The 27,380-nt window shown below is 37.6% G+C and overlaps 1 protein-coding gene across 3 annotated transcripts; it reads right to left on the reverse strand.

The window, feature by feature from the left end:
* Nucleotides 1–11,555: 11,555 nt before the first annotated feature.
* LOC117289370 (peroxisomal sarcosine oxidase-like) lies at nucleotides 11,556–27,188 on the reverse strand. 3 transcript variants are annotated; one of them, XM_033770477.1, is made up of 10 exons: nucleotides 25,831–27,188; nucleotides 24,828–24,959; nucleotides 23,347–23,554; nucleotides 22,841–23,026; nucleotides 21,898–22,047; nucleotides 20,589–20,747; nucleotides 19,295–19,370; nucleotides 18,403–18,492; nucleotides 16,344–16,435; nucleotides 11,556–11,715 (listed from the first exon to the last, which is right to left on the reverse strand). In XM_033770477.1, exons 1-10 carry the CDS (start codon nucleotides 25,857–25,859, stop codon nucleotides 11,707–11,709), a joined length of 1,131 nt encoding a protein of 376 aa, XP_033626368.1. In that variant the 5' UTR covers nucleotides 25,860–27,188; the 3' UTR covers nucleotides 11,556–11,706. The 3 variants fall into 3 exon arrangements, with proteins under 3 accessions (XP_033626368.1, XP_033626362.1, XP_033626373.1); XM_033770471.1 differs by having other exon boundaries at nucleotides 24,828–24,976; XM_033770482.1 differs by lacking the exon at nucleotides 24,828–24,959.
* Nucleotides 27,189–27,380: the final 192 nt, after the last annotated feature.

Consider the following 27,380-nt stretch of genomic DNA (forward strand, 5'->3'; position numbering starts at 1 on the left):
TTTTTTAAAGAGTTTTTATCCTCCATAAACCCAATGTCATCTACAATATCTCCTGTTATGATACTCAATGCAATGAAGATGCAAATCTGATGTTTTCGTACAACCTCACTTTTGACTTTGAAATTTGACTTCGGTTGAACATGTTATTACACACACTGTTAAAATGTTGCGATATTTTAACAAATTCAAAACTTATGATTGATTTGAAACAAAATTTATGAAGAAGTGTAGTACTTGTAATGCATGTGAAACCAATACATTCCTGAGTATGCTGTTAATATTGAAAAGAACATGCTTATTTTAGTTCTGTTTTTGTGCTCGTCACAAAAATTAACAAAATTGTTCAAGTTCAGCCGCCATGTTGGAATCTTGTTTCTCTGATCAGCGCATCATCATCTGGGTTGAAGTCTTCGTTATTCTGATGGTACAGGACTCAATCGGTGACGGAGTGGAAACGTCCTTTTACACTTCAACCAAAATTCAAACTTGAAACTTGACTCCAAGAACTTAGCGACGTGTTTGCCCGAACAGGGGGAGACGTCCGATGGTACACTTGATACAGATTCATCAAACATTTTAACGGGCAACAGAATCCTTTCGACTTATGTTTTGGACTTTGAAAAAAAAAATCTTTAGTTTGTTTTTGGCTTCGGACTTTAAAAAAAACCCAATCTTTTTAGTTTGTCAATCATGTAAAGCAGGACATTGGTAAAACAGACTATCAATGAAACATTAACTTGATTTAACTTAATAAAATGCTTTCCTTCCATTAATACTTAGATCATTAAGTCGCTTCACTTTCTAGATAGTAGTTGGCCACACCGACCGGCAAACACGTTTGTGCAACTCTGCTGCTTCTACAGTTCAGTGGTGCTTAAAAAAATCAAAAAAATCCCTTAAAAATTGCCTTTTTTATATAGACTAAGTCAGCCAAAAATATTTCTCGTGCCGTTGTACGGTTCGAAATTAACTGCGTAAAAAGTTTGGCCCTACCCCCCCTATTATTAAAATCATGATCAACCAAGTGCACCCCCTATAGGGGTGCAGAAGAGACTGTATCCCATAGTAATGTACACAACAAAGTAATCGACTAGAAATTTGCATATGACACTTATACAAGGCGTCAAATTCAAATTACCATAAGATTATATTGCTAGGTACATCAAAATGGAATGCAGCCCCTTATTAAAGGTATCGTCTTATAGCTTGGTGTGACTTTAAATAACAATAAAATGGAGTCCCATTGTGGACTAATTCACTAGCCATTGTTTGTACTTAGTCATTTTTTTAGCAGAAACTCATAGTCAGTGTTTGTACTTAGTCTTTTTTGGGACTTGGTAATTATTGGCTTTCTGTGTCCTTTTGTGGACTTAGTAATTTTTTGACCAAAAACACTAGCCATTGTTTGTACTTAGTAATTTTTTGAGCAGAAACTCATAGTCAATGTTTGTACTTAGTCTTTTTTTGGACTTAGTCATTTTTTTGACAAAAACTCATAGTCAATGTTTGTACTTAGTCTTTTTTGGACTTTGACTCTCTGTGTCCCTTTGTGGACTTAGCAATTTTTGACTTCAAAAACTTTCCAAGATTGAGATTGTAAAGTCACAGAACAAGCTATAAGATGCGGCCTTTACAGAAGATACAACATTGGTAGTTATGCTATTGTTGAATATAAGTTTAATGTGGGAATTTTGTGAACATGCATTACCTTAAATTTTGGTAAGCATGCAAGTAAACATTCATCTAAATGTCCACTTGATGTAAAAACTGTTTTGAGATAAACAATAAATAAAGAAATTTGTTTTGAAACGCTGCAAGTTTTAGATAATGTTTTTTGTGTCCAAATTTGTGCACTCTATATGCAGTATATGAATACCAATGTTGTACCTTCTTTATAAGTAAGAAATGCAACCTGTAAACCATAAAGGAGTCAAATTTAATTAGATTTGTTTGAAAAACAAACAAAAATGCTTTGATTCTGTAAATATTCTGAAAAAGCACAAACAATTATTTTACAAGTTTGTGGAAACCAAATAGTTAATTTATGTTTTCATGAGACTAGTTTTTTGTTGTTAACCATATGGACTCCTTTTGGAAAAAACAGGTTACATTTCTTCCTTGGTTGATCATTTATATTTCTTAGCTATGGTTGTCATTTGCCAGTTGATGTTTCTTCTCGGATAAATTCTTAACTGGTTTGGGGGTTTAAGTTGAATTTTGAAACTATACACATTTTCAATACTTTTAATAAATACAAGTATGAATTGAAAGCTGTTTTGATTTTACAAAACATTTTGAAATAATTTCAATGAGGTTTAAGTAATTTTACATCAACTGGCACATTTCTAACCATCAATTTAAGCAACTATCAAAATGAATGGTAAGGAAGCAATAGGAGTGCAAAAGCACCCCAAAAACAAAAATTGTTTTAATTAAAACATTCCGGAAACATAACACACATCTTAGTCATAATCAAGTTCTTGAGGTAGGGGTGGGTGGGGGTTAATGTCTAACAGTGTGGATGCACTAACTGATGTTATTGTTTTGTTTCTTTGGTAAACATGAGTTTGTTCAAATAAAGTCTTGAAAATTCCAATAAACAATCTAGTCTGGTTAGCTTATTATTTTCTGATGAATCATAATACTTGGACAATTATTGGTTCTATGCAAGGCTTTGGTGATCCCCTATTCCCCTTCTAGGTGTTGATGAATTAATTAAAAGTAACTTTTAGAAAATAATAAAGATTGGGGATACTTTTGGTAATTATCAAACACTAGTCTCAATCATTTGGTGTGCCTCAATAAATGCATAAGTGACAAACCAGTGTAAGTTTTGGATCAAATGGTCATCAAAGTTGAAAACAAAATATGAAAGAAAATCTACATTCAACGCATAAAATTGTGTGCTTTCAGATGCATGAGAAAGGCTTCATTCTCAGATTAAATTTTGTGAAAAAAAATACCACTTTCCCTAAAACTACACTTTACTTTAAAGGGTGTTTTTCCAACAACATTGTTTAACATCAACATAACCAGTGCTCTAACGTTTTCAGGGTAATTAATTTTTTTAGTTACTACCAAGTACACCTATTTAATAGGATGCATTCAAAATTATAAAGCAATTTTTTTCTCAACATCCTGGGGGGGGGGGGGGTAGAGTTACATATTATTCATGAACAGTAATTCCATGATGTTTGGCTCTTGAGGGAAAAGTATGAACATTTCATCGAGAAGAAGGGCTCACCGAAATGAAAGTTTTTAATAGAAATTTAACGGATTCTTCGGAGGCCCCACAAAAAAGAAGAAGTCATAAATAATGTGGGTCTTAGGAGAAAAAACAAGTATGAGAGAAATTTGGGCAAATGTGTTGGTATAAATTATTATGGCCCTACAGCTAGTAATAGAAATATACATTTTGGTTGCCTTACAGAACTGTTGAGGCTTGTACCTCAGTGACTGCTGTTGTGGCTGGAAAGACTGCTGAGATGTAGGGAGAGGCAGCATACACTTCTGATGAAAGGGAAACATTCAGATTTCACGAACTCTGAAAAAGAACAAAATTATATTTAGAGTATGGATGTAAATTAGTGTTCATACATAATGAGTGGATCTAGAAAGTATAAGGCATTGGGAAATTTTACTTCAGGACAGCATGTTAAGGGGGCCTTTAAATTGTCTCCACATATACATGACATGTACAGTACTTCATGTCGTCAAATCTAATTCCCAACACACAAGAAAACAATTCATAGAAAAATATGTGCGCCCTGTGAATTTACTCTAAACACTTGCATTGAAGGAATTGGAGAAACAAAAAACGTGTATAGTGCAAAGTGTTAGAATTCATCAGCAAAATCGATGTGGGTCAATGTTTCAACAAAAATATCCGTCCCTAACAATATTTTCCTCACTTGTATTGAGCGAGAATTCAGTGGTTTAATAAATTTTTACACAATCCATGTTTCTTCGATTTGTCTTGGGTTATATCATTAGCTGACAATAGTTTGACTGTACTGCCAAGACAATCTTTTCTTAGACACCCCCTCAAATTTCCTCTTCTGCATCAACACACGAATCACTTACCTGATTAAGAAGATTCTATGAACATCCGTGCAGTTATCATCGTGGAAGTTGTTAAATTTTGATGTCGGTTTTCGATGTAAAATGTTGCAGAAAATCTGCTTTTCCACCACACACACGTCGAGCAGTCGCCTTTGAACACACGATGCCCGCGCTCAGAAACAAAATGGCCGCGGCGAGTAAAGGGGAGCATGCCTTGCTCGATGTGCATGCGCATGACCGTAGTACGAACGGCATCCTTTTATTGGCCGAAATTTGAAAGAATCATAGGGGGTGAGGCCAGCACTTTTATCAACTTTTGCCTATTTTTTTTGTTAAGGTGCGATGTTGTGCTCTTCATGATGCAGTAGGCTTTTCTGAAGCCTTTTTTATTGAACAGAAGGCAATAATAATATTTCAAGCAATAATTTAGGAACTTGTTATTTTGTTTTTTACTTGAAAGAATTGGGGCGAAACTTGAAAAAATATCAGGGGTAAAGTCCAGCATTTTTATCAAATATAGCCTTATGATTTTTTTTTCGAGCGAAAAGTTCACTTATGCCTTTTTTCGGGCAATTCACATGGCTATATCCTTGGCTATATCCTTGTGATTTTTTGTTGAGCGAAAAGTTCATAAGGCCTTGTAGACTTTTTTCAGCAAAATGTGACAAGTTCACAAGGCTATAGCCATGTAGATTTTTGGCCAAAATTTTGACTAGTTTCAAAAGGCTAGATTTTAGGCAAAATGTTTCATTACTATACAGCCTTGAAGATTTTAGGCAAATTTTTTACTAGTTTCACAAGGCTAGATTTTAGGCTAGATTTTGACTAGTTTCACAAGGCTAGATTTTAAGCCAAATTTTGACTAGTTTCACAAGGCTAGATTTTAAGCCAAATTTTGACTAGTTTCACAAGGCTATAGCCTTGGAGATTTTAGGCTAGATTTTAAAAGTCCAAATTTTGACTAGTTTCACAAGGCTTATAACCTTGTAGATTTTAGGCCAAGATTTTGACTAGTTTCATAAAGCTAGATTTTATGCCAAATTTGGACTAGTTTCACAAGGCTATATATAGCCTTGTAGATTTTAGGCAAAATTTTGACTAGTTTCACAAGGCTATTATAGCCTTGTAGATTTTAGGCTAAATTTTGACTAGTTTCATAACGCTTTAGCCTTATAGATTTTAGGGAACATTTTGACTAGTTTCACAAGGCTATATAAGCCTTGTAGATTTTAGGCAAAATTCTGACTAGTTTTTCACAAGGCTTGTAGGTTAGGTTTTGAAAAGCCAAATTTTGACTAGTTTCACAAGGCTATAATCTTGTAGATTTTAGGCTAGATTTTGACTAGTTTCACAAGGCTTGTAGATTTTAGGGCAAATTTTGACATGTGTTTTTAACAAATTGTGAGTGTTATTTTAGGTGAACAAGAATAAAGGCTGATTCTAGTTTCGCTCATTATTTGACTTGTCTACTTGGCAGCCATGTTTTTCCACAATGCAACAAATTGGGCGTGTATTTATTTTATGATAGTATCCTTGCGCATAATTACTTCCTAAAAGCGACTTATATACACACCTAATTGTATTGTGGGCAAAAATGACTGCCAGAGGGTCCATCTTATCCTGGTGGAACCCTCCCCCAACCTGTGGGGACTACCTATTGGTCCCTACAGGGTGGGGGAGGGTTCAACCAGGATAAGATGGGCCCTCAATATAAATGGGGGGGGGGGGGTAGGGCTGAGGCAAATAAAACGCAAGATACAAGGAGAGTCATGTTCAATTTTTTATTAAAAAATTTGGCCCCCCAAAAAAGCAGAGTTGTGCAAAGACCTGTGCCTGTCGGTGGACCCCCTCGGCCACCTGGAACTTGTGATGATATAAAGGCCCAAGTGCAATGGTCGATATGTTCTCTGTTCAGTGAAGTTCAATTAGATGTACTCCTAGTGTCTACTTCAATGTTGTAATGTCTTACAAAATATAAACGAGCCAGACGCAATTTTGCGCTTTGTTTTAGAAGAGCAGAAGGTAGTTGTTGCTTGCTTAAATGAACTGATGCCCTCAAGGGCCTAAGATTTCACCGATTGTTGTCTTGCAACCAAGCTGCACTGGTGGTGCCAAGAGTTGTCGACGCTTGTTCCAATGGGATCCTAACTCAACAGATGCTGACAACTTCTATCCAGATGACGATGTGCTGGTGGGAGAAACAAGTTTTGCAATGGCCACTCATTTCCCCCTTGCTTTCCATGGGGCTGCAATTTAGACATTCAGATGTAGTCAACTAACAAAATGGCTACAATTGAACTTGTTTTTTACCAACTTTTGATAAACAACAAAGTTGATGAGTGTTTAAAACACCTAATGATGTATCAACCAAAAGCTCTGAGAAAAACACTTGACGAATTCACACAAACGTCGCAATGTTGTTAACAGTTTAAGTATGGCGAATAGTGATGTTTTCTCACTACATGTTTGCCGATAAATGACAACAAAGATGACATTGGATTAGTATAACAACTACCATCCTAAAGGGAACCAATTTTGACCATAATAACCAAACATTTCAACACTGCTAAAGATTGATCAAGAACTACATGTAAATTTGATTTATTTTGTTGCATGTTTGCCAAAATTCAAATAAAAAATGTTGAGGCCTCGAGTTATTTGTAACCTTAGATTTTTAGCATTTTGTGCTCGGAGAAATTAATTTATAATAGAAGTTCAAAAAGACCACTGTAACTAATGAATTAATTTAGGGAACAACTGTTTCCTAAAATGACGTTTTAAAAGGGATGCTTTTATGTTTGGTTTGCATTAACCATTTTTGGCCTTGCAACAAAAGAAAAAACCTGAACAACTCGTGATGTTTATTTCCCCCTCAAATTATTATCTAATAAAATGAGGAGCTAAAGATCTTTGCAATTTAGGGCACAACCGTTTCCTAAATTTATTTTTCATTAGGAATACATGTACTTTCACTTGGTTTGCATTGAACATTTTTGGCCTTGCAGAAAGAGTAAAAAACAATTTACGTCACTATTTCCCCCTCATTTTTTTATCTAATAAAACGAGGAGCTAAAGAACTTCGCAGTTTAGGGCACAACAGTTTCCTAAATTAAACTTTCATTAAGAATACATGTACTTTCATTACATTTGCATTGAACATTTATTGGCCTTGCAGAAAGAGTAAAAAACAATTTGCTTACATGTTTTTTCCCCTCAATTTATTATCTAATAAAATGAGGGACTAAAATACTTTGCAATTTAGGGCACAACTGTTTCCTAAATCGAAAGTAGGACCTTGATCAATAGTAGGAAAATGGGACGTAAAAAAATTAGGAACCAATTTCTTAGCAACTTGGGGAACAACTGTTTCCCAAATTGTAAGCTGAAATTTTGAAAGGAATACTTTAGCTTGGTTTGCCCTGAAATATTGTTGACTGTAAAGTACGGCAAAACTTGTGTATAAATTTCTTTGCAATTTAGGGCACAACTGTTTCCTAAATTGCCGTCTTGTTATTAATTCTTTGGTTACATTCAAATATTCTTGGCCTTGAGTAGGAAATGGGGCATAGTAAAATTAGAAACAAATTTCTAAGCAACTTAGGGAACAACTGTTTCCTAAATTGTAAACTGAAGTTTTTGAAAGGAATACTTTGACTTGGTTTGCCTGAAATATTTTTGACCTTTAAGTACGACAAAACTTGTATATAAATTTCTCTGCAATTTATGGCACAACTGTTTCCTAAATTGAAGGTTGTTTAAAGAAATACTCTCATATGGTTTGAATGGAAACATTGCTGGACTGGTAGTAAAAAGAACGACAAGATAGCTTGTGCGTTTGTTTCCCCCTCAAAGTTTTATCTAATAAAATGAAGGACTAAATTTCTTTGCAATTTAGGGCACAAATGTTTCCTAAACTGAAGTTTTTTTATGAAAACTTTCACTTGGTTTGCACTGAATATAGTCTCAGCCTCAAAGCACTCAAGACTTGGTTTTCCCCTCAAATTATTATCAAACAATTTGAGGAACTAAATGGTTTCAATCTTGTTCAAAGTTTAACAAATTTACTTAAAATTGATCACTCGTTGTGACAGAAGCTACTTTTGATTCTAAACTTCACACCCCTGTTTTGGGTAACAGATAGGTTCACTTCTTTTTCTGTAAACAACATCACTGGTGAAAAGACTATTGCTTGCAATAATAACCTGATGCCAGATATCTTTGTGCTGTAAATTTTCCTACAAAACCCCGAGACAAATTTATCACCTCCTACAGTAATTTGCCCTTGACCATGACCAGACCCTAAGAACCTTGACAAAGACCTTACCTTTGACCTCTTCTTAAAACAACCAATTCAAAACAACTACAAATTATAGAAATCCAATGTCATCTTTGGTATCAAAAGGCAATACAATTTGTGTTCTTACTAGGTATTTTGGATGGTGGCATGACCAAGCAGAACATGTTTCTCCAGCCCTCACATCATCAACTGAATAGAAGTTCTCATCATCCACCGAGTCCAGATTCCATTGGCTCAAACGAAGACATCTCTTGGCACCTTTGATGATCTCAATAGATCCCCAGTTCAAACCTGTTTACTCAAAAACAAAAGAATGACGTGACCAACAAAAGGCTATTATAAGGGGCCCTCATCCCGACGTCTTGAGAGATCGACCAGAACGTTTTAGGGACCAACCACTAACTTCCAGCTCAATCCCTAGTATGATTGCTTCCAAAAATGCTCGCTCTAGCTCGTAAAATTTTGTAAGGCATTACACCAGTGAAGGAGAACACTAGGAGAATTTCACTGAACGGAGAACATACCTTCCATTGCACCCGGACCCCCAGGACCACACTTGTTCCAGGCAGCCGAGGGGGGTCCACCAACAGGCACAGGTGTTTTTCTTGGGTTTGGATGAGGCCCTAACATCAAAATGACCTGCTCCTATCACTCAAAATAAATCAGTATAAAGAATGCATCTACATGAAATAAAGGCACTGCAGAGCTTGAAGGCAACGGTCCCTAATGACAGGTATTTACATTGAGACTGAGAAGAACAATTGTCTATATATATATATCTATGAGTGAAATGTGAAAATATGAATTAGGGGGGGGGGGCAATGTGATTTGGCCTTCGACTCCCTGAAAATCTCTACTGTGAAACCACAGTGAAATTTCAATGAAGAGCCAGATTTTGCTGAAATTCAAAAATAATTTCTCTCTCATTGAAAAAGGAGTCTTCTGACCAGTTACTGGCCTCCAAATAACCAAGGAGTTAAACCTTGCATCTATGTCAAAAATGGGCTGAAATTTAATAAAATCACAAGGGGAAGTAGCCTTACATTTTTGCAAAAAATTTGCTGAAAATTTGATTACATCACAACGAGTAAGCCTTGCATTTTCTTTGAAAATTTGATGAAAATGGATGAAATAACAAGGCCTTGAAATTTGTAAAAGTGGGCTGGAAATTTGAAAAAAAAGGGTAAGCCTTGCATTTTCGTTGAAAGAGGGCTGACATTTGATAAATTCACAAGGGGTAAGCCTGGCATTGTTTTCTTAAATGGGCTGAAATTTGGGGCTTGGATTCTCCTTTTTGTGAGCGGTGACAATGTCAGATATGTGATTCGTTTAATTTATAAATTCACATGTTTTTTTTTTCATTGCAGGTTTTTCAAATTTTGATTTAAATTTGATAAAGGTTGTATTTTTGCCAAGAATTGGCTAAAATTTGATAAAATCACGAAGGGGAAGCCTTGCATTTTTGTTGAAAATTTAATGAGTTGGTATAAAATAACAAGAGGGCATGCCTTGTATTTTTGGGGACATGGATTCAATGGAAAGATGACAATCAAGAGTGAAGTTTCAGTTTTATATGTGGGAGGAACACCCCAGTAAATTGTTCCAGAGGAAAAACCCACGCAGTCAGAGTGATAACCAACTCCACGTAGTGCCCCTGGCGTGATTCAGACAAGAGTCCTAGAGGTGGAATTTGGAGGTTAGATAAGCTAAGCTAACTAGACCACCTATTTTGTATTTTTCAAATGCTTTTGTAACGTACATGTAAACATAAAGTTGAATGAGTTGTCATCGGGAAGATTGCTGGACACTTGGCTTTAATAACGACAGCTTGAGACATCACTTCTGCTCTGTGCAACAGACAGCCACTATGACTGATGATCTGACAACCTCCAATGGGATCACTTCATCTGTAGATGAAAAAGAGAATAAGGTTCAAGGTTCATTTATTTTCCCTAGCAAAGTATACGGACAATTTCACACCAAATAAATCAGTATAAAGAATGCATCTTAACAGTACAGATATCAAAAGCTAGATAAAATATGGCACTGCAGAGCTAGCAGACAATGGTCCATCTATGCCAGGCCAAGACTGAGAAGAGCAGTTTTAGAACAGAATTAATTCGGGGGGGGGGGGGGGGATCAAATGTGATTTTGCCTTGTAATGTGAAACCATAGTCAAATTTCAATGAAGTCAGATTTGGTTGAAATTTAAGAATTATTTCTCTCCCATTAAAAAACAAGGGTCTTCTGACCAGTACTGGCCTAACACAAAATGAGTCGGCCTTTGGTCTAGGTAATGGGCTACTATTAAACAAAATCACAAGGGTCAGGGGTAAGCCTTGCAAATTTGCTGAATTTTGATAAAATCACAAGAGGTACGCATAAGCCTTGGATTTTTGTCTCAAATTTGATACCATCACAAGAGGAAGTCCTTGCATTTTTGATGAAAATTTTGATGAAATTGGATCAATCACAAGGCTTTGAATTTTGTAGAAAATGGGCTGAAAATTTGGGGCATGGATTCACCTTTTTGTGATCGATGCAACTTTCTAATTTAAAAAAAAAGAGGAGATTGCCAATCACACTTGACTTTTGTACAGTGTTTTTTCAGTTTTCTTTGGCACTGTTTTGAAAAGAAAAAGAGGAAATCAGCTGAAAAGTTACATGCCCAGGTATGTCAGAAATGTGATATCTTTCATTTCAAATACACACGTTTTGTTTTGCCTTGCATGTTTGTCAAGGTACCCTTGTATTTTTGGCAAAAATGAGCAAAAATTTAATAAAACCACGAGGGGGAAGCATTGCAGTTTTGTGTGAGCGGTGGGGGCATGGATTCACCTTTTTGGGAGCTGTGACAATGTGAGAAATGTGGTTCATTTAATTTCAATTATTCTGGTTGTGAAGCTAAAGTATCTTGTAGAAAAGCGCACTTAATCACTGCACTGGCCAAGAACCAAATGGAGAGAAGGCAATGAGGAATCAAGTTTCAGTTTTAGATGTGGAAGGAACACACCCGAAAATTGTTATAGGGAAAACCCACGCAGTCGCAGTGATAACCCAAGTCTCGTTGTGCCCCCCCCCCCCCTTCATGATTCAAACAGGGGGTCCTAGTTGGAAGTCGTGGTAGGAAACTAGATCACCAATAAGGTATTATCAATATCGCTTTTATATCGTACCTTTAATATGAAGTTCAAAGAGTTGTTATAACGCAGATTGCTGGAAACATGGCTTTTAGTAGCAACAGCTTGAGACATCACTTCAGCTCTATGTGATAGGCAGCCACTATGACTGATGATCTGACAATCTAGACGGCACTATAACTGATGATTTGACCACCTCCGATTGGATCACTTCATCTGTAGATAAAAAAGAGAATAAGGTTCAAAGTTCATTTATTTTCCCTAGCAAAGTATCAAAAGATAATAGTCATTATCACTCAAAAGAGATCAGTATAAAGAACACAGAGATCAGTATAAAGAACACATTTTTACAGAACATATATCGAAACATATGGAGTTGAACGTCTCATTTCCTTAACAAGACTGGGCAAAAGAGGGCGCTATCAATTTCGCACAATTTTACTGTTGTGCAAAAGTGTACGTGTGCATTAAATCACGCAATAGAGATTGCACGCCGTGGTGCCGTGATTCCTGTGAGACCAGTCGTGAGCATTACAAACTTCAAAGATAAAGTATGTGCACACAGTTTGAATAGTTATTAAATTTGATCAAGGAACTTGGATAAGTAATGCCTAAATATTTATAAATTATGTGACCAAGCTACCCACAGGCAATCATTTGGCCACAGAGGCAAATGAAAAATGAGGTATTTACGAGCTCTTTGTAAGCCATTGGTGAAGCCTGGGGTTAAACAAAAAATGTGGATCATGAACTTTATCGATAAAAGTACGTACATGTACATGAATTTGTCATCAAAATGCGTAATTTTTGGAAGAGATAATCTTAAATAAATGTAGAATCATATACACTAAATGAACAAATTGTGGCAGACTATTCCCTCTCATCGCAGTTGGACTGCTGGACTTTTCCCTTGTGAATTTTTCAATTTTGGGAAAAAATTTGAACAAAAAGACCTATCCCCTTCTGATTTTTGCAATCAGACCAAAACTAGACCAGAGTTTCAAGACCAGGACTTGAACCCAACCTCTGCTGATCGGAAACACCAGAGCTTGAGTCCAGTGCGCCGGACCACAAATGTCAAACCCAGGACTTTAACCCAAACTCTGCTGATCAGAAACACCAAAGCATGCTTCTGGTGCGCTGGACCACAAGTGTCAAGACCAGGACTTGAACCCAAACTCTGCTGATCAGAAACACCAGAGCTCGAGTCCAGTGCACCGGACCACAAGTGTCAAACCCAGGACTTGAACCCAACCTCTGCTGATCAGAAACACCAAAGCATGCTTCCGGTGCGCTGGACAACAAGTGTCAAGACCAGGACTTTAACCCAAACTCTGCTGATCAGAAACACCAGAGCTTGAGTGCACAAGTGTCAAGACCAGGACTTTAACCCAAACTCTGCTGATCAGAAACACCAAAGCATGCTTCTGGTGCGCTGGACCACAAGTGACAAGACCAGGACTTGAACCCAAACTCTGCTGATCAGAAACACCAGAGCTTGAGTGCACAAGTGTCAAGACCAGGACTTGTACCCACACTCTGCCGATCAGAAACACCAGAGCTCGAGTTCAGTAAACTAGACTAGAGTGTCAAGACCAGGACTTGAACCCCCACTCTGCTGATCAGAAACACCAGAGCTTGAGTCCAGTGCACTGGACCACAAGTGTCAAGACCAGGACTTGTACCCACACTCTGCCGATCAGAAACACCAGAGCTTGAGTTCAGTGCACTGGACCACAAGTGTCAAGACCAGGACTTGTACCCACACTCTGCCGATCAGAAACACCAGAGCTTGAGTCCAGTGCACTGGACCACAAGTGTCAAGACCAGGACTTGTACCCACACTCTGCCGATCAGAAACACCAGAGCTTGAGTCCAGTGCACTGGACCACAAGTGTCAAGACCAGGACTTGAACCCCCACTCTGCCGATCAGAAACACCAGAGCTTGAGTCCAGTGCACTGGACCACAAGTGTCAAGACCAGGACTTGTACCCACACTCTGCCGATCAGAAACACCAGAGCTTGAGTTCAGTGCACTGGACCACAAGTGTCAAGACCAGGACTTGTACCCACACTCTGCCGATCAGAAACACCAGAGCTTGAGTCCAGTGCACTGGACCACAAGTGTCAAGACCAGGACTTGAACCCCCACTCTGCCGATCAGAAACACCAGAGCTTGAGTCCAGTGCACTGGACCACAAGTGTCAAGACCAGGACTTGTACCCACACTCTGCCGATCAGAAACACCAGAGCTTGAGTTCAGTGCACTGGACCACAAGTGTCAAGACCAGGACTTGTACCCACACTCTGCCGATCAGAAACACCAGAGCTTGAGTCCAGTGCACTGGACCACAAGTGTCAAGACCAGGACTTGAACCCCCACTCTGCCGATCAGAAACACCAGAGCTTGAGTCCAGTGCACTGGACCACAAGTGTCAAGACCAGGACTTGTACCCACACTCTGCCGATCAGAAACACCAGAGCTTGAGTCCAGTGCACTGGACCACAAGTGTCAAGACCAGGACTTGTACCCACACTCTGCCGATCAGAAACACCAGAGCTTGAGTCCAGTGCACTTGACCACAAGTGTCAAGACTAGGACTTGAACCCACTAACAAGCCCTGTGCCGTCAGAGTTAAGAATGTTGCGTAGAGTGAACTCACTAACAAGCCCTGTGCCGTCAGAGTTAAGAATGTTGCGTAGAGTGAACTCACTAACAAGCCCTGTGCCGTCAGAGTTAAGAATGTTGCGTAGAGTGAACTCACTAACAAGCCCTGTGCCGTCAGAGTTAAGAACGTTGCGTAGAGTGAACTCACTAACAAGCCCTGTGCCGTCAGAGTTAAGAATGTTGCGTAGAGTGAACTCACTAACAAGCCCTGTGCCGTCAGAGTTAAGCATGTTGCGTAGAGTGAACTCACTAACAAGCCCTGTGCTGTCAGAGTTAAGAATGTTGCGTAGAGTGAACTCACTAACAAGCCCTGTGCCGTCAGAGTTAAGAATGTTGCGTAGAGTGAACTCACTAACAAGCCCTGTGCCGCCAAAAGGATGACTTTATGTGTAGCAGGGTGCATACTAATTAAAACACGTGCGGTCAATTGAAGGACCCACAGTGAAGCAGGGAGTTGCCTTTTGAGCAAAAACTAAGCCTCCTAAGTACAACTTACAGCACTCTCCTAGCACCCTAGCTGACTGCTTCTCGGGATACAATATGCAGCTCACATAAAGACCAAATTAACATTATTGCGATAGTTAATCGACTTATTTCTTATGTTAAAGAGTTGGACACTATTGGTAATTGTCAAAGACCAGTCTTCTCACTTGGTGTACCTCAACATATGCATAAAATAACAAACCTGTGAAAATTTGAGCTTGATTGGTTGTCGGAGTTGGGAGATAACTATGAAAGAATAAAACACCCTTACCACACAAAGTTGTGTGCTTTCAGATGCTTGATTTCGAGACCTCAAATTCTAAGCTTGAGGTCTCGAAATCAAATTCGTGTAAAACAACTTCTTTCTCGAAAACTACTTCACTTCAGAGGGAGCCGTTTCTTACAAAGTTTTATACTATCAACCTCTTCCCATTACTCGTTACCAAGTGAGGTTTTATGCTGATAATTATTTTGAGTAATTACCAATAGTGTCCACTGCCTTTAATAACTGTAATTATAACAAGATTTTTAAGAGACAGAACCAAAACGATACAAAATTCTTAACTCAAATGGCCAAGCAGAATTGTACAATGTGCATTGCAAACGAAACCGTCAAAGAACGGTGAAATGCAATGTAAACCCGCGTCGACCACATGGCCAATTGAGTATTCTGCATGCACACTACATCAGAGGGAAAAAACAGACCCAAACATGATATCTGGTGTTTGTTTTAGAAAAATTTATTAACAAAATTCACCCGATGTCATCATCACAATAATCTTAGTTGCGCCATTTTGGAAGTCAACGCCTCCTTGTGATACAGTATAGTGGGTATTTCAGGCAACTCAGTGTTTACACTTGAGCTTACTATAATTGTTACATGCATCTTGAATGTGGCAAGTGTGGCACATAGAAGCTGCATGTGGAGCTGCGTATGCTAAATTCTAGTCTTGCCCAAAGAGGATATTGCTCGATATTGGATAGTGTACTGCGCTCAGTTGTGCTGGAGACTAATCTTGCCCACAAACCAGTCAAAGGGGAGACTAACCAATATCGAGCAATATCGCCTTGGGCAAGACTAGCTAAAACCAAGAATCCCTATATTTCTGTTTTACCAAGCATTTGCATGCAATTTTAACACTCTATAACTTTAGTTTTACATAAGTCAGTCAAAACAAAATAACAATAATGTAAAAGATAGATGTCAGGAAAAAATAACATGGTTTGAGGGTTGACAATCAATATCAGCTCCCAAAACCCGTTTGTCAACTTCCAATAGTCCTTTATCATGGTGCAGCCATCTTGAATTTGTCCCAATGGTGTAACCAAACCATAAAGTAATATATAATAAATAGAGGGCGCACTGGTGATGCTTCTTGCACAAACACGAGGGGACCGCATGGAGACACGCGCGCGCCATTCTGTACGCGCGTTAAATATGAAGTACACGTTGGAGTTTGTATATAGGCCAGTGCGCCCTCTAGTTATTATATATAAAACTCAATGAACCAAACCGAAGCTGGAAGAACAAAATAGTCTGGTTCCTCTTTGCAAAATGATTATTAGCATTCATTATTGTTATTTGATACAAGGAACATGACCAAGATGGAGGTAGCATGATAAAGGTCTACACGGAAGGAAGCTAACGACATTCCAACCGAAATAAATCATGTTAAATTTGTTTGACTATACCTTATACTTCTCTAGATCGGTATCATTGAGCTCTGGAAAACTTGTCTTGTCATCAGAAGCTTTGGCGATCTTTTGCATATTTTGCTCTACACCTGTGCAAAAGTTCCAAGAATGCTTTGTGTTGGGCATGTGTTTTCTACTATTCATTGCAAATGGTATAGTGTTCTTATCATCCATATTTAAAGGCAGTGGATACTATTGGTAATTACTCAAAATAGTTATTAGCATAAAACCTTTCTTGATTACGAGTAATGGGGAGAGGTTGATAATACAAAACATTAGGAGAAACGGCTCCCTCTGCAGTAACGCAGTTTGCGAGAAAGAAGTTAATTTCCACCAATTTGATTTTGAGACCTCAAGTTTAGAATTTGAGGTCTCGAAATCAAGCATCAGAAAGAACACAACTTCGTGTGACAAGGGTGTTTTTTCTTTCATTATTATCTCGCAACTTCGAGGACCGATTGAGCTCAAATTTTCACAGGTTTGTTATTTTATGCATATGTTGATATACACCAACTGTGAAGACTGATCTTTGACAATTACCAATAGTGTCCACTGTCGTTAATCTGTTTATGATAATACTGGCATGTGCACTAAACAGCAAAAATAGCATATAGCTCATGATGATGCATGGACTGTTTTGTATTCAAGATCAATTCTAAATATAAAAAGGGCAAGTATTAATTTATCATAGAATTACCACTACTTACCACTGAAAAAAATTTGTGACCCCAATTGGGGCACAAGCCAATGAAGCGCTTAACAAAGTTAAGGTGCAAAAGGCTATGGAATAGGCATTTTGTAAGTAATATTTAATTAAATTTACCTCTATGTATATAAAATACCATTAATAAATACCCTTAGAAAAGAAGGGTTTCAAGGTTTAAGTAAACCAAGTTGTGCGCAATTGGTTAAATAGTTTAGGCCTTTTTTAATTCTGATCTTTTAATCATAATTTTATTAAAAATGAATTGCTTATCATTTTTACCAAACCCAAACAAGTTAAAATAATAACAATGAAAGGTTTAAAAGAATTAAGTCACCATCCTCCTAGTGACATTGAACCTTCCTGACCACAATCAGGTTCTTTGTTATAAACCATTGAAGTCATGAAGACGAAATCAAAACCCTTTAAAGGCAGTGGACACTTTTGGTAATTACTCAAAATAATTATTAGCATAAAACCTTTCTTGGTGACGAGTAATGGGAGAGGTTGATGGTATAAAACATTGTGAGAAACGGCTCCCTCTGAAGTGCAATAGTTTTCGAGAAAGAAGTAATTTTCCACGAATTTGATTTCAAGACCTCAGATTTAGAACTTGAGGTCTCGAAATCAACCATCTAAACGCACACAACTTTGTGTGACATGAGTGTTTTTTTCTTTCATTATTATCTCGCAACTTCGATGACCGATTGAGCTCAAATTTTCACAGGTTTGTTATTTTAAGCATATGTTGAGATACACCAACTGTGAAGACTAGTCTTTGACAATTACCAATAGTGTCCACTGCCTTTAAAGTCCAGCATTCTCATTGTTTACAGATGTGTTATTTTTTGCATATGATGGGATACACCAAGTGAGAATACTGAACTTTTACAATAACCAAAGGTGTCCAGTGCCTTTAAAAGGTTTTGATTTTGTCTTCATGACTTTGGTAATTGTCAAAGTCCAGTATTAGGTGTATCCCAACATATGCATAAAATAACCAATCTGTACAAATTTTGACTCAATTGTTCATCGAAGTTGCAAGAGAAAAATGATTTTAAAAAACCTTGTTGAAGAAATTTGTGTGCTTTCAGATGGCAAAAAAAAAAGGCTTAAGGCATAGGTCATAGGTGTGAGAAATTACCTCTTTCGAAAAAAAACATGTTTTTTCAGAGGGGGCCATTTCTCAGATTGTTTTATACCCGTCAACAGCTCTCCATTGCTCGTTACCAAGTAAGTTTTTATGCTAACAATTATTTTGAGTAATTATCAATAGTGTCCAGTCCCCAATTTTATAATTATGTGCAGTACTTCATAATTTGGACTTTTGACCGGGAAGAAAATTGTCAATACCTAAGAGGCTTGTGTCAAAGCTTGGTGGTTTTCCCATCGCCATCTCTCCCAACACCTTGCCAGCAAGGGGAGCCATTTTGAATCCAATGCCTGTTTGATAAGGGGAAGAAAAAAACTTTGTAAACATAACAAATTGAAAAGAATTAATAATAATACTACTAATAATACAGCATTTGTAAGTCGCACTTTCCTGTAAACCATTCAAAGGTCGGTGTCTAGGAGAAGTTAAGTTTTGCCAAATTATTAGGAAAGCGAGCATGAACAAGTGTGTTTTAAGTTTCTGCTGGAAGAGAGTGATGGCTTGCGTTTGTATGAGGTCTTCAGGAATTGAATAAAAGTTTGAAGTGAAAAGTGAATGTTCCACCGACCTGCTTTGTCACCTGTGCATGCTCAAATTTGAGTTCCTCAGAATAACGATAGTGTTGCTATTATCACTTGTATCGCAGCAAGCTAAGGCACAGCTGCATTAGGGACAGTTAACATCCATACACTATTTCCAATGGATGTGTCTGCCACAAGGAAACCTCTTTGCCAGTTTGGAATAATTCAGAGTTTTGGGCATGGCCAAAGCTTACCCCAAACTTCTATGGCAACTGATATGGCAACACTGACTTTGTTACTTGTGACCAAGCGAGTCACTATACCAGGCCATGAACTTCGCTCTTGAAGGGGTACAGCATTTTTCCTCTAATAAGATCACTTCTATGAAGAAAATGTAAGTTTTTATTGGAACCTTGCAAAAAGGCACCACGGTAAAAGCACAGGGCACCACGACTCATGATTGATATTGGTGCCCTAGGTCACGTTGAGGCCTGCTTTACCTGAAAATCATTCATTATTTTAACTAGGCAACGGCTTATTGAATTTGAATGATTTTGTATAAGGCACACACCTGACATGCCACAGGCAATGGCAATGTTTGGATGTAATGGATGGCTTCCGATGATTGGTGTTTCATTGGGTGTGCACTAATAAGGAAAGAAAAAGAAAACAGGCTTCTTATAATAATATATATATATATAGGTTGTCACTCGCTAACGAGTATGACTATCGGTGGGGTTGAGTTGCTGAGTTTTAGTTTGCAAGCCTTCTCATGAGAGTATAAGCCAATCCTGGCAGATGTTATTATATTATTATTATTATTATTATTATTATTATGTTTAATGGCCACAGTATCTGCATTTGAGGGATGCTCTCTAGGGTGTATCAAAAGACTCATAATTTGTTTCTTTAACAGGATAAGCAGAGTGAAGCCCGGTTCATACCTGCCAATGCAATACAAATGTTGACGTCACAAATCCGCAATGAATAATTCACAACAGTTGAACTGTGCTCAACTCCTGTGAAACATTTGTTGCGAATGCAGCCGTGTGACATCAAAATTCACATTCTCATTCATAGGAAATATAAACCCGGCTTTAGACTTATGAATGATGAGACCAATTTATGTAGCACCTCATAGTAGTTTACAAAGTGCTGCGCCACATTTAGGTTATTAGTGGTACTGAACACAGCTCTTCTTAATTAGAGGCATGACTAAAATCACCATTAATGATAAACCATGTCATCTGGGCTAGACCATTCAATGTCATGAATAGCTGAACACAATTCATTAGTTCTTTGCTTGGCAACTGATAAATTAGGAATGTGTATTAGTTGAACATACAACAAGGAGAAAGGAGGTATTATCACAACAGATCTGGGCCCAATGTAATAAAGCTATTAAGCAGAAAATACTGCCTGAAAAATTTCTTTGCTAAAATGTAGTGGGGCACCAGTCTCAACAATGTAACCTTAATACAATTTTGGCTGGTTACCGGTTTACATTAAGCAATGCTTTTCTGTACTTTGCAAGTTTTTGTGCTTAAAGGCTTTATGAAATTGGACCATGAATAATAGGCTGCTTTGGTTATTGTCTTCTCCTGTTTTCATTCAAGTGGATCCCCAATTTGAATTCTGCTTTGAAATGGATCCTCGCAAGTGGATTGGGTTTTCAGCTCCAACCTTGTTTGGGCGATTTTCTAAATCTGGGATTTTCCTCCCATAGCTAAAACTGAATATTTCTTCACAGTTTTCTCTACTCTAGTATCTTCAGCTCTACCAAGTCTACATATTTTGAAGAGCCTTGGTGAAGATGCCAAAAATATTAACAGTAAAATAAAAAAATAACTGAAAGACCATTATACCGTGTACATGCAGGGTTCAACGATGGCTGGCTCACGCTCCAAACCTGGAATGTGACTGCGTACAAACTTTTTCATTTCTTCGATGTCCACTTGCCTCATCCCCATTCCCTTGTCCCTGCAATCGGGGTCAACTTCATTCCAGAGCACATGGTAATTGAGCTAAAGCCAGAAACAACAGAACGAATGATTTTTATTAATGATTTACTTTGCACAATTTGACTCTAACAATAGCACTCCGCACTAATGACGTCACTTTTGCTCAAAATACCTGGCTGTCAGACAAACAGTTTACTACTTATGCGATCACTGCACCATTAACGCGCCATACTGCACTAGAGTACCAGTAGCGTAAACCTACCTGGACAGGCATTCATGGTATGTTAGTAAAACTGTGTGCATTTGTCTGAGATCCAGGCACTAAGCTTGTATTTTAAGCATTAGGGCGGAGTGCTATTATCAGAAGCACACAGGAAACACATTATGGAAGTTGTGGAGCCTGGAAGTAGTAAAAACCCTCCAAGAGAGACCTGCAGTGAGTGCACATGGCATGTTAACTTCCCAAAAGGAAAGGAAAGACATGTAACAAATATATCTGTATTTTTCACCTAGCTTAAAAAAATTAAAAAGCAACACTATGTCGGGTGGGATTCGAACCCACAACATTTGCAATTCTAAAGCAGTGTCTACTAACTAGACCACCAAGATTGCCTAGTAGCTCAGTGGCAGTTCAAATCCTATATTTAGCAGCGGGTTAACACAAAGATTTAATAGATGGAAATATAGATATTGACAATTGACATAGTTCACAATGACGTCCTTCATGATGTATACATAACTTATGATAAATTGAAGTTTGTTAGATGTTGTCTTGTGTAGAACTTCAAACTAAAATGGCACAATGTTAAAAGAATAAGCAGTCAAGTGTGTGGTACGTTTTTTAAAGGCACTGGACACGTTTGGTTATTACTCAAACTTAGTTGGTAACGAGCAATGAAGAGTTGTTTATAGTATAACACATTGTAAGAAACAAGTCCCTCTGAAGTAACTTTTGAGAAAGGGGTAATTTCTCTCTAAAATATTTGAATCTGAGAAAGACTTCATGCATCTGAAGCACACAAATTTGTGCAACAAGAACGTTGTTTCTTTCATTATTCTCTTTCGACTTTGATGACCAATTAAGTAACAATTTTCACAGATTTGTTTTTGTACGTACATATGTTGGGATACACCAAGTGAGAGTACATGCCTTTGGCAATTACCAAAGGTGTTCAGTGCCTTTACAAGTGATTCTTCGCATGGATTGCTTTACCTTGACAAGTCCTGGATACTCTCGACTTGGAAAGGCTACAAGTCGTGAATAGCTTTCAATATCAAGCTCAGAAGCATACCTTAAAAAAGGCATGTTTTTCAAAGAACCTGGTTCTTTCTCCCTGAAATAACACACATTTACTCTCCAAGTCTGTCAGGAATAAAAACAACTCTATAAGATTATACAAGTAACTATACAACATTCGGGGGTTCGCCCTGGTGTTCCTGGTTGTGGCTGCTTAATGCGCCGTAGCACCTTGTAAACCCTTATAAGGTGCTAAGTAATTGGGTCTCAGAATTCATCACTGCAATAACCTATCTTTTTGAAAGTTTGTATATACTCAGCGCCTTGAGTACCTTGTTTGGTAGATACGTGCGCTATATAAGACTTCGATATTATTCTCTGAAGTTTCATTCATTATAGTTTTCATCGAGTAATAGACATCTCAATTCATACTAAGAACAATTTTAAATAATATTAAAACAATTCTATTTTTCATATTTGCCAGTTAAAGTAGTCTCCTTTTAAGCTGATTTTAGGAAAAGTTGGAACTAAGCTTTTGAGTAGTGTTGATTCTGAAAAGAACCAGTGGTTGACAAGACTGCATAGAGACACACGCAATGTTGTAAAATTAACGCTGTACATGTCTGTCGAAAATGAAACTAAACGGTGTAAGATTTATGAACTAACAAAATGGTCGAACGCCGGGCCCCGTAACTAGGCCAGTGCGACCACAGTTCTCATATATAACTCTATGAGAAAAGACAAATAATCTGTGGAAGTGTCGTGGCCGAGCATTTAAGAGCACTGAACTCAAACTCTGGTGCTTCTGATCAGCAGAGTGTGAGTTCGAGTCCAAGTCAATAATCATTTTGAGTACCACTGCCTTTAAGCGCCTAATAAATGTTATTTATTATTATTATTTATCTGTAATACTGTCTACCTTCAGAGGAAGATCCAGCCCTAGGGGTTTCAACAGTTTGGAAGCCCACAGTCCTGCTGTTAACACAACTCCTTGAGCTTTGAACTGGTGACCATTGCTGGTGTGGACTGTCACTAGTCTACCTGGATCGATTCTCATAACTTTCTCTCCATCAAGAAGAGTTCCTCTGTTTTTCACAAATTGATTCTGAAATGGAAGAGAAAAGTAATTGCAATAATAGACTTGGTAAAATTTCATAACCGTTATTATTTTTCCAGCTTTATAGAGAAAAGTTGAAATGTTAGGGATAATTATGTGATAAAGCTTGACAAAATTGTTTACAGTATAAGGAAAAAATTTAAAGTAACAGTGTTATAATTGTAATAAAAATACATAAACGAATAGGAAAATTAACATGCTGATAAAAAAAATTAAATTATAAAGGAACAGATAAACTTCTTACACTGCTACTCCATACCCTTGATTTATAATTTCTGAACTAGAAAAGTTTACAACAAACACACTACCTGCAGGCCCTGCACAGCCTTATGTGCATCTATTATCCGTAAATCATGTCTGAAAGCACAACATCCGGGGAAGTTCAATTCTGTGTAGTTTTCTCTGAATTGATCTTGGCTGAACTCCGTACAAGGGTAACCAGCCAGTTTGGCGCCGTTAAGGGTAGAAGTATACAATTTGTTCCGTGAAGTAGTAACGATTAAGCAAGGAGCCTCACTGTAAGCATAGAGAGAAAATACAACAGGGACATGTTTCAAAATAACAGAACATTTGTAATAAATGATGTTATGACTCCATGATGTATTTACTGCAACGTTTAATCCTCCATCCTCCAGTGATGAGGGATTGTATAACTCAGTGTATTGTTAGCAAGCCTGGAATTACACGCAGGCCCTGGAGGCCATGGCTTCTGTTGCCCCTGGTCCTGGCCTTGGTGCCCTTCAAATGTTTCCCATTGACTTTAAGATATTTTCAATGGAAGTGCAAATGAAAATGGCCTTGCCCTTTCAACGTGTTCATAACTGAAATTCTAGGCCTGTGTTAGCTTAAGTTGAATACCGGGGCCAATTTTATACTGACTCTATTAACTAAAAGCTGCCTATTTTTGGTTGGCGATGCTGCATACTCTTAAGGAGTAAAAATGGTTTCACGAATGCTCAAGGCCCAATGAACAACAGTAGTACTAGGCACTTGGTTACAATGGGTGCATTCGATTAGCTTCCCCAGGTCGACCCAGGTTCGAATAGCTTTGACATCGTTCCAGGGCCTCACCTTGGTCAGCCCCTAGTGCCCTGCTTGTGGAACGGTCACTTGGGGCTGGTTGAGGTGGATGACATCACCAAGAGAGGGCGAGTGATCGTTCAATTGGCTCTTGTCAGAGGCACATCCGAATGAGCACCGCGGGGTCGACACGGGGAAGCTAATCGGACGCACCCCATGTGTGTATTAGTATCTAATGATTCATAATTGAGTTTCATAATTCTTAATTCATAGATTACAAGAAATTTGGAAATGCTTCATTCTTATAGAGACATTGCATTAGTTGCTACAGCTGAGATCAAATAATGAAAGCATGCACACAACTCTCAGCCAATAATATGATAGGTCTTCATTAACCTCAGTGACAGCACCGTTTGGGTTGTAAGGTCATAATAGATTCACTGCACAACGCAGAGTGCGCATACATGCGAGTCTCCTGTTCGTCATTTTTGGGGTCCAAATGTGTACAAAAGGATGGTACACGTTGGTGTGCAAACACGAGTACCAACTTTTTGTACACGTTTTGACCTCCCAAATGCCGGACAGGAGATGTGCATGTATGCGTGCTGTGTGTTGTGCAATGGGCGTATATGCAAGGGGTGTGTTTCTAAATTCTGGTTAAAAACAGAAACTATCATTAAACAAGTTTATAACAAGGGGTGCACTACACTATAAAGTATAATTGATAAAATAAAAATGTTAACAAAAATATTTTGTCACAAAACCCAACTGAGTCAAGGTTGTAGACAATTCTTTTTCTAGCTGAGACCACATCTGATGCTGTTCGGGCATTGCAGCTTGAAGCCTTGGGTCTGTATACGGGTAGCAGATGATACGCACTGCACCATGTGAACTGCCTCGACTATGGGGTAATGTAAACTGAAAATTAAATACATCAAACATAATATATTTTGACAAGGTATATTTGCATATTCATGAGATATATTTTAAATGTAAATATTATTGACGTAATGTCGTACATTTTTGCATCGGTTTTGTTATTGGACCACCATTGCACCTCGTCTATGGAATTCATTACCACTTCACCATAGGACACAGATTAATTCTTCAATCATCAAAGAACAGTCCTAGACTCATCTCCTTTAATGGGCATTTTAAACCCTGGGCTTTTGTCTTTGAGAAACGGCGCTCTTGAATGTGATTTTTTGTCAGATATTGTGCGCTATACTATTATAGACTAGAGCAAGGACCACATAGAGTGATAAAATAATGTGATGCTAACAAAGAGGCATAAATGATTATTAAAGCCATTATACACTTTCGGTAAACAGTATTGTCCAAGTCCCACACTTCGTGTATCACAACTTATATATAAAATAACAAACCTGTGAAAATTTAGGTTCAATCGGTCATCGGAGTCCGGAGAAAATAACAGGAAAACCCACTCGTGTTTCCGCGCATTTCGCCGTGTCATGACATGTGTTTAAAATAAATCAGTAATTCTCGCTAACGAGAATTTATATTGTTTTAATGTTTTCTCAAAAAGTAAAGCATTTCATGGAACAATATTTCAAGAGAAGTCTTTCACCATTACCTTCTGTAAACCCTGTAAATTATTTGTAAATCTGTGAACTTTTATTTATTTTTTCTGTACCGAAAGTGTATAATGATTATTATTAAGGCAATGGTTATTTAACAGAAAACCAACCATTTTGTTCACTTATAAAGTTATTATACTTGTAAAATATTATCCATTTAATTCACTGACTTACCTGGTCCAAAAGTAACACTTTATACCCATCTTTTGAAAGCTGGTAAGCCGAGCTGGACCCCAAAACACCAGCACCTATTACAATGCAGTCGTATATGTCTGCCATTATGATAATGAACATATATGTTTACAGCGACTTCACTTAAACACACCTAAATGTCCCATTAGTAGACCTTAACCCGACCTGCTTACAGTGCAAATAATATTACATGCACATCTGACCATTTCACTTACTGACTCAGCTAAGCTGAATAACCAGTGACACATATCCATTCACCCTTAGCCTGTGTTTGTGTGAGTATGTACATGTACAAGTACAAACAGGTTGTCAAGCATGAAGGGTCAAGGTTCTATGGGTGGACAGGAAGATCTACATGTATACAATCAGTTTGATATTAATAGATGATGAATTTGCAACAGGGATAAAGAATAATAGTTTGGGTTTGACCCTGACACAGATGTGTTTGTTATTGTTAGCACTGTATACTACTCAAGCACTCTTCAGATAAATAAAACACAGGCATATTTTTCGTGGGGGGATTCAAACCAGTGTCTTACCAACTACACCAGTGAGATTGCGGTTTGAATCCTATATTTCAGATGTTAAGTTTATTTAATTACACCAATTACCTATATTTTACTCTCATCTGTGTTTATTGTGAATCTCAACTTTTTGATTGTCCATTCTAATCATAATCAAGTTAACTTTCAAAATACAAAGAAAATCAAAATCAATCAATAATTTGATAAACCTACCACAGTTTGCACAATTGAATAAAATTACAAATCCTGAAAGTTTGACAAACTTTGACATTATGCTTAAAAACATAACATAAAAACATTTGGCACTGAATCAAAATATAGAAATAAGTACAGACCCCCAAAAAGGTGTACTGCGAATTATGGCATACTGCAGTAGTGTGGCAATCAATATGAATTACAAATCAAATCCATTTGTACATCATGTTATAAACTTTATGCTTTAATAAAACCTTTTGCTGATAAAACCATTTGTACATCATCATATAAACTTTAAATTATAATAAAACATTTTAACTATTTTTTATACTATTCATTTAATTAATATATAGCTATTCAATAAGTATCAAATTGCGCATTCGAAAAATTTCAGTAAAAAATCATTCTTATTCATATATGTATGAGGTTATAAAATATCAGCAATTATTCACATAAATCTGGCATATCTTGAAATCGCCCCTGAATAGTTGTATCATTCATACAACAATGCACTGGGCCATAATGTGCTTCTCTGCATCCAGGTGTATAGTTACCTGTATGTGCTTGATTAAACCCCGTAACATCTCCAAACTGGAGAGGTTTACAACTAGTGGTTTAAACCTGCGCCGAGGCCTGGACTTGATCATTTTACTGAGACGAAGTCGAGGTAAATTATCAAGAACCAGGCCTTGGCGGGTTTAAACCACTAGTTGAAAACCGATTCAACACACTTTGATTCCCATTCATAATTACCTTTTCGGTCAAAAAACATCAACACTTTTTGGTCAAAAGGTAAAATAAATGCAAAAGTTA

The sequence above is a fragment of the Asterias rubens genome, chromosome 1 (assembly GCF_902459465.1).
Source record: "Asterias rubens chromosome 1, eAstRub1.3, whole genome shotgun sequence".
Lineage (NCBI taxonomy): Eukaryota > Metazoa > Echinodermata > Asteroidea > Forcipulatida > Asteriidae > Asterias > Asterias rubens.

What these genes read in the sequence shown, in the direction of transcription:
- LOC117289370 (XM_033770471.1), bottom strand. Translation starts at nt 25,950, where the DNA reads ATGTTCATTATCATAATGGCAGACATATACGACTGCATTGTAATAGGT. An exon ending in CATTGCCTGTGGCATGTCAG is followed by an intron (nt 18,493 to 19,294) that starts GTGTGTGCCTTA and finishes CTTATCAAACAG; the next exon opens with GCATTGGATTCAAAATGGCT. An exon ending in CTTTGACACAAGCCTCTTAG is followed by an intron (nt 16,436 to 18,402) that starts GTATTGACAATT and finishes ACTTTTGCACAG; the next exon opens with GTGTAGAGCAAAATATGCAA.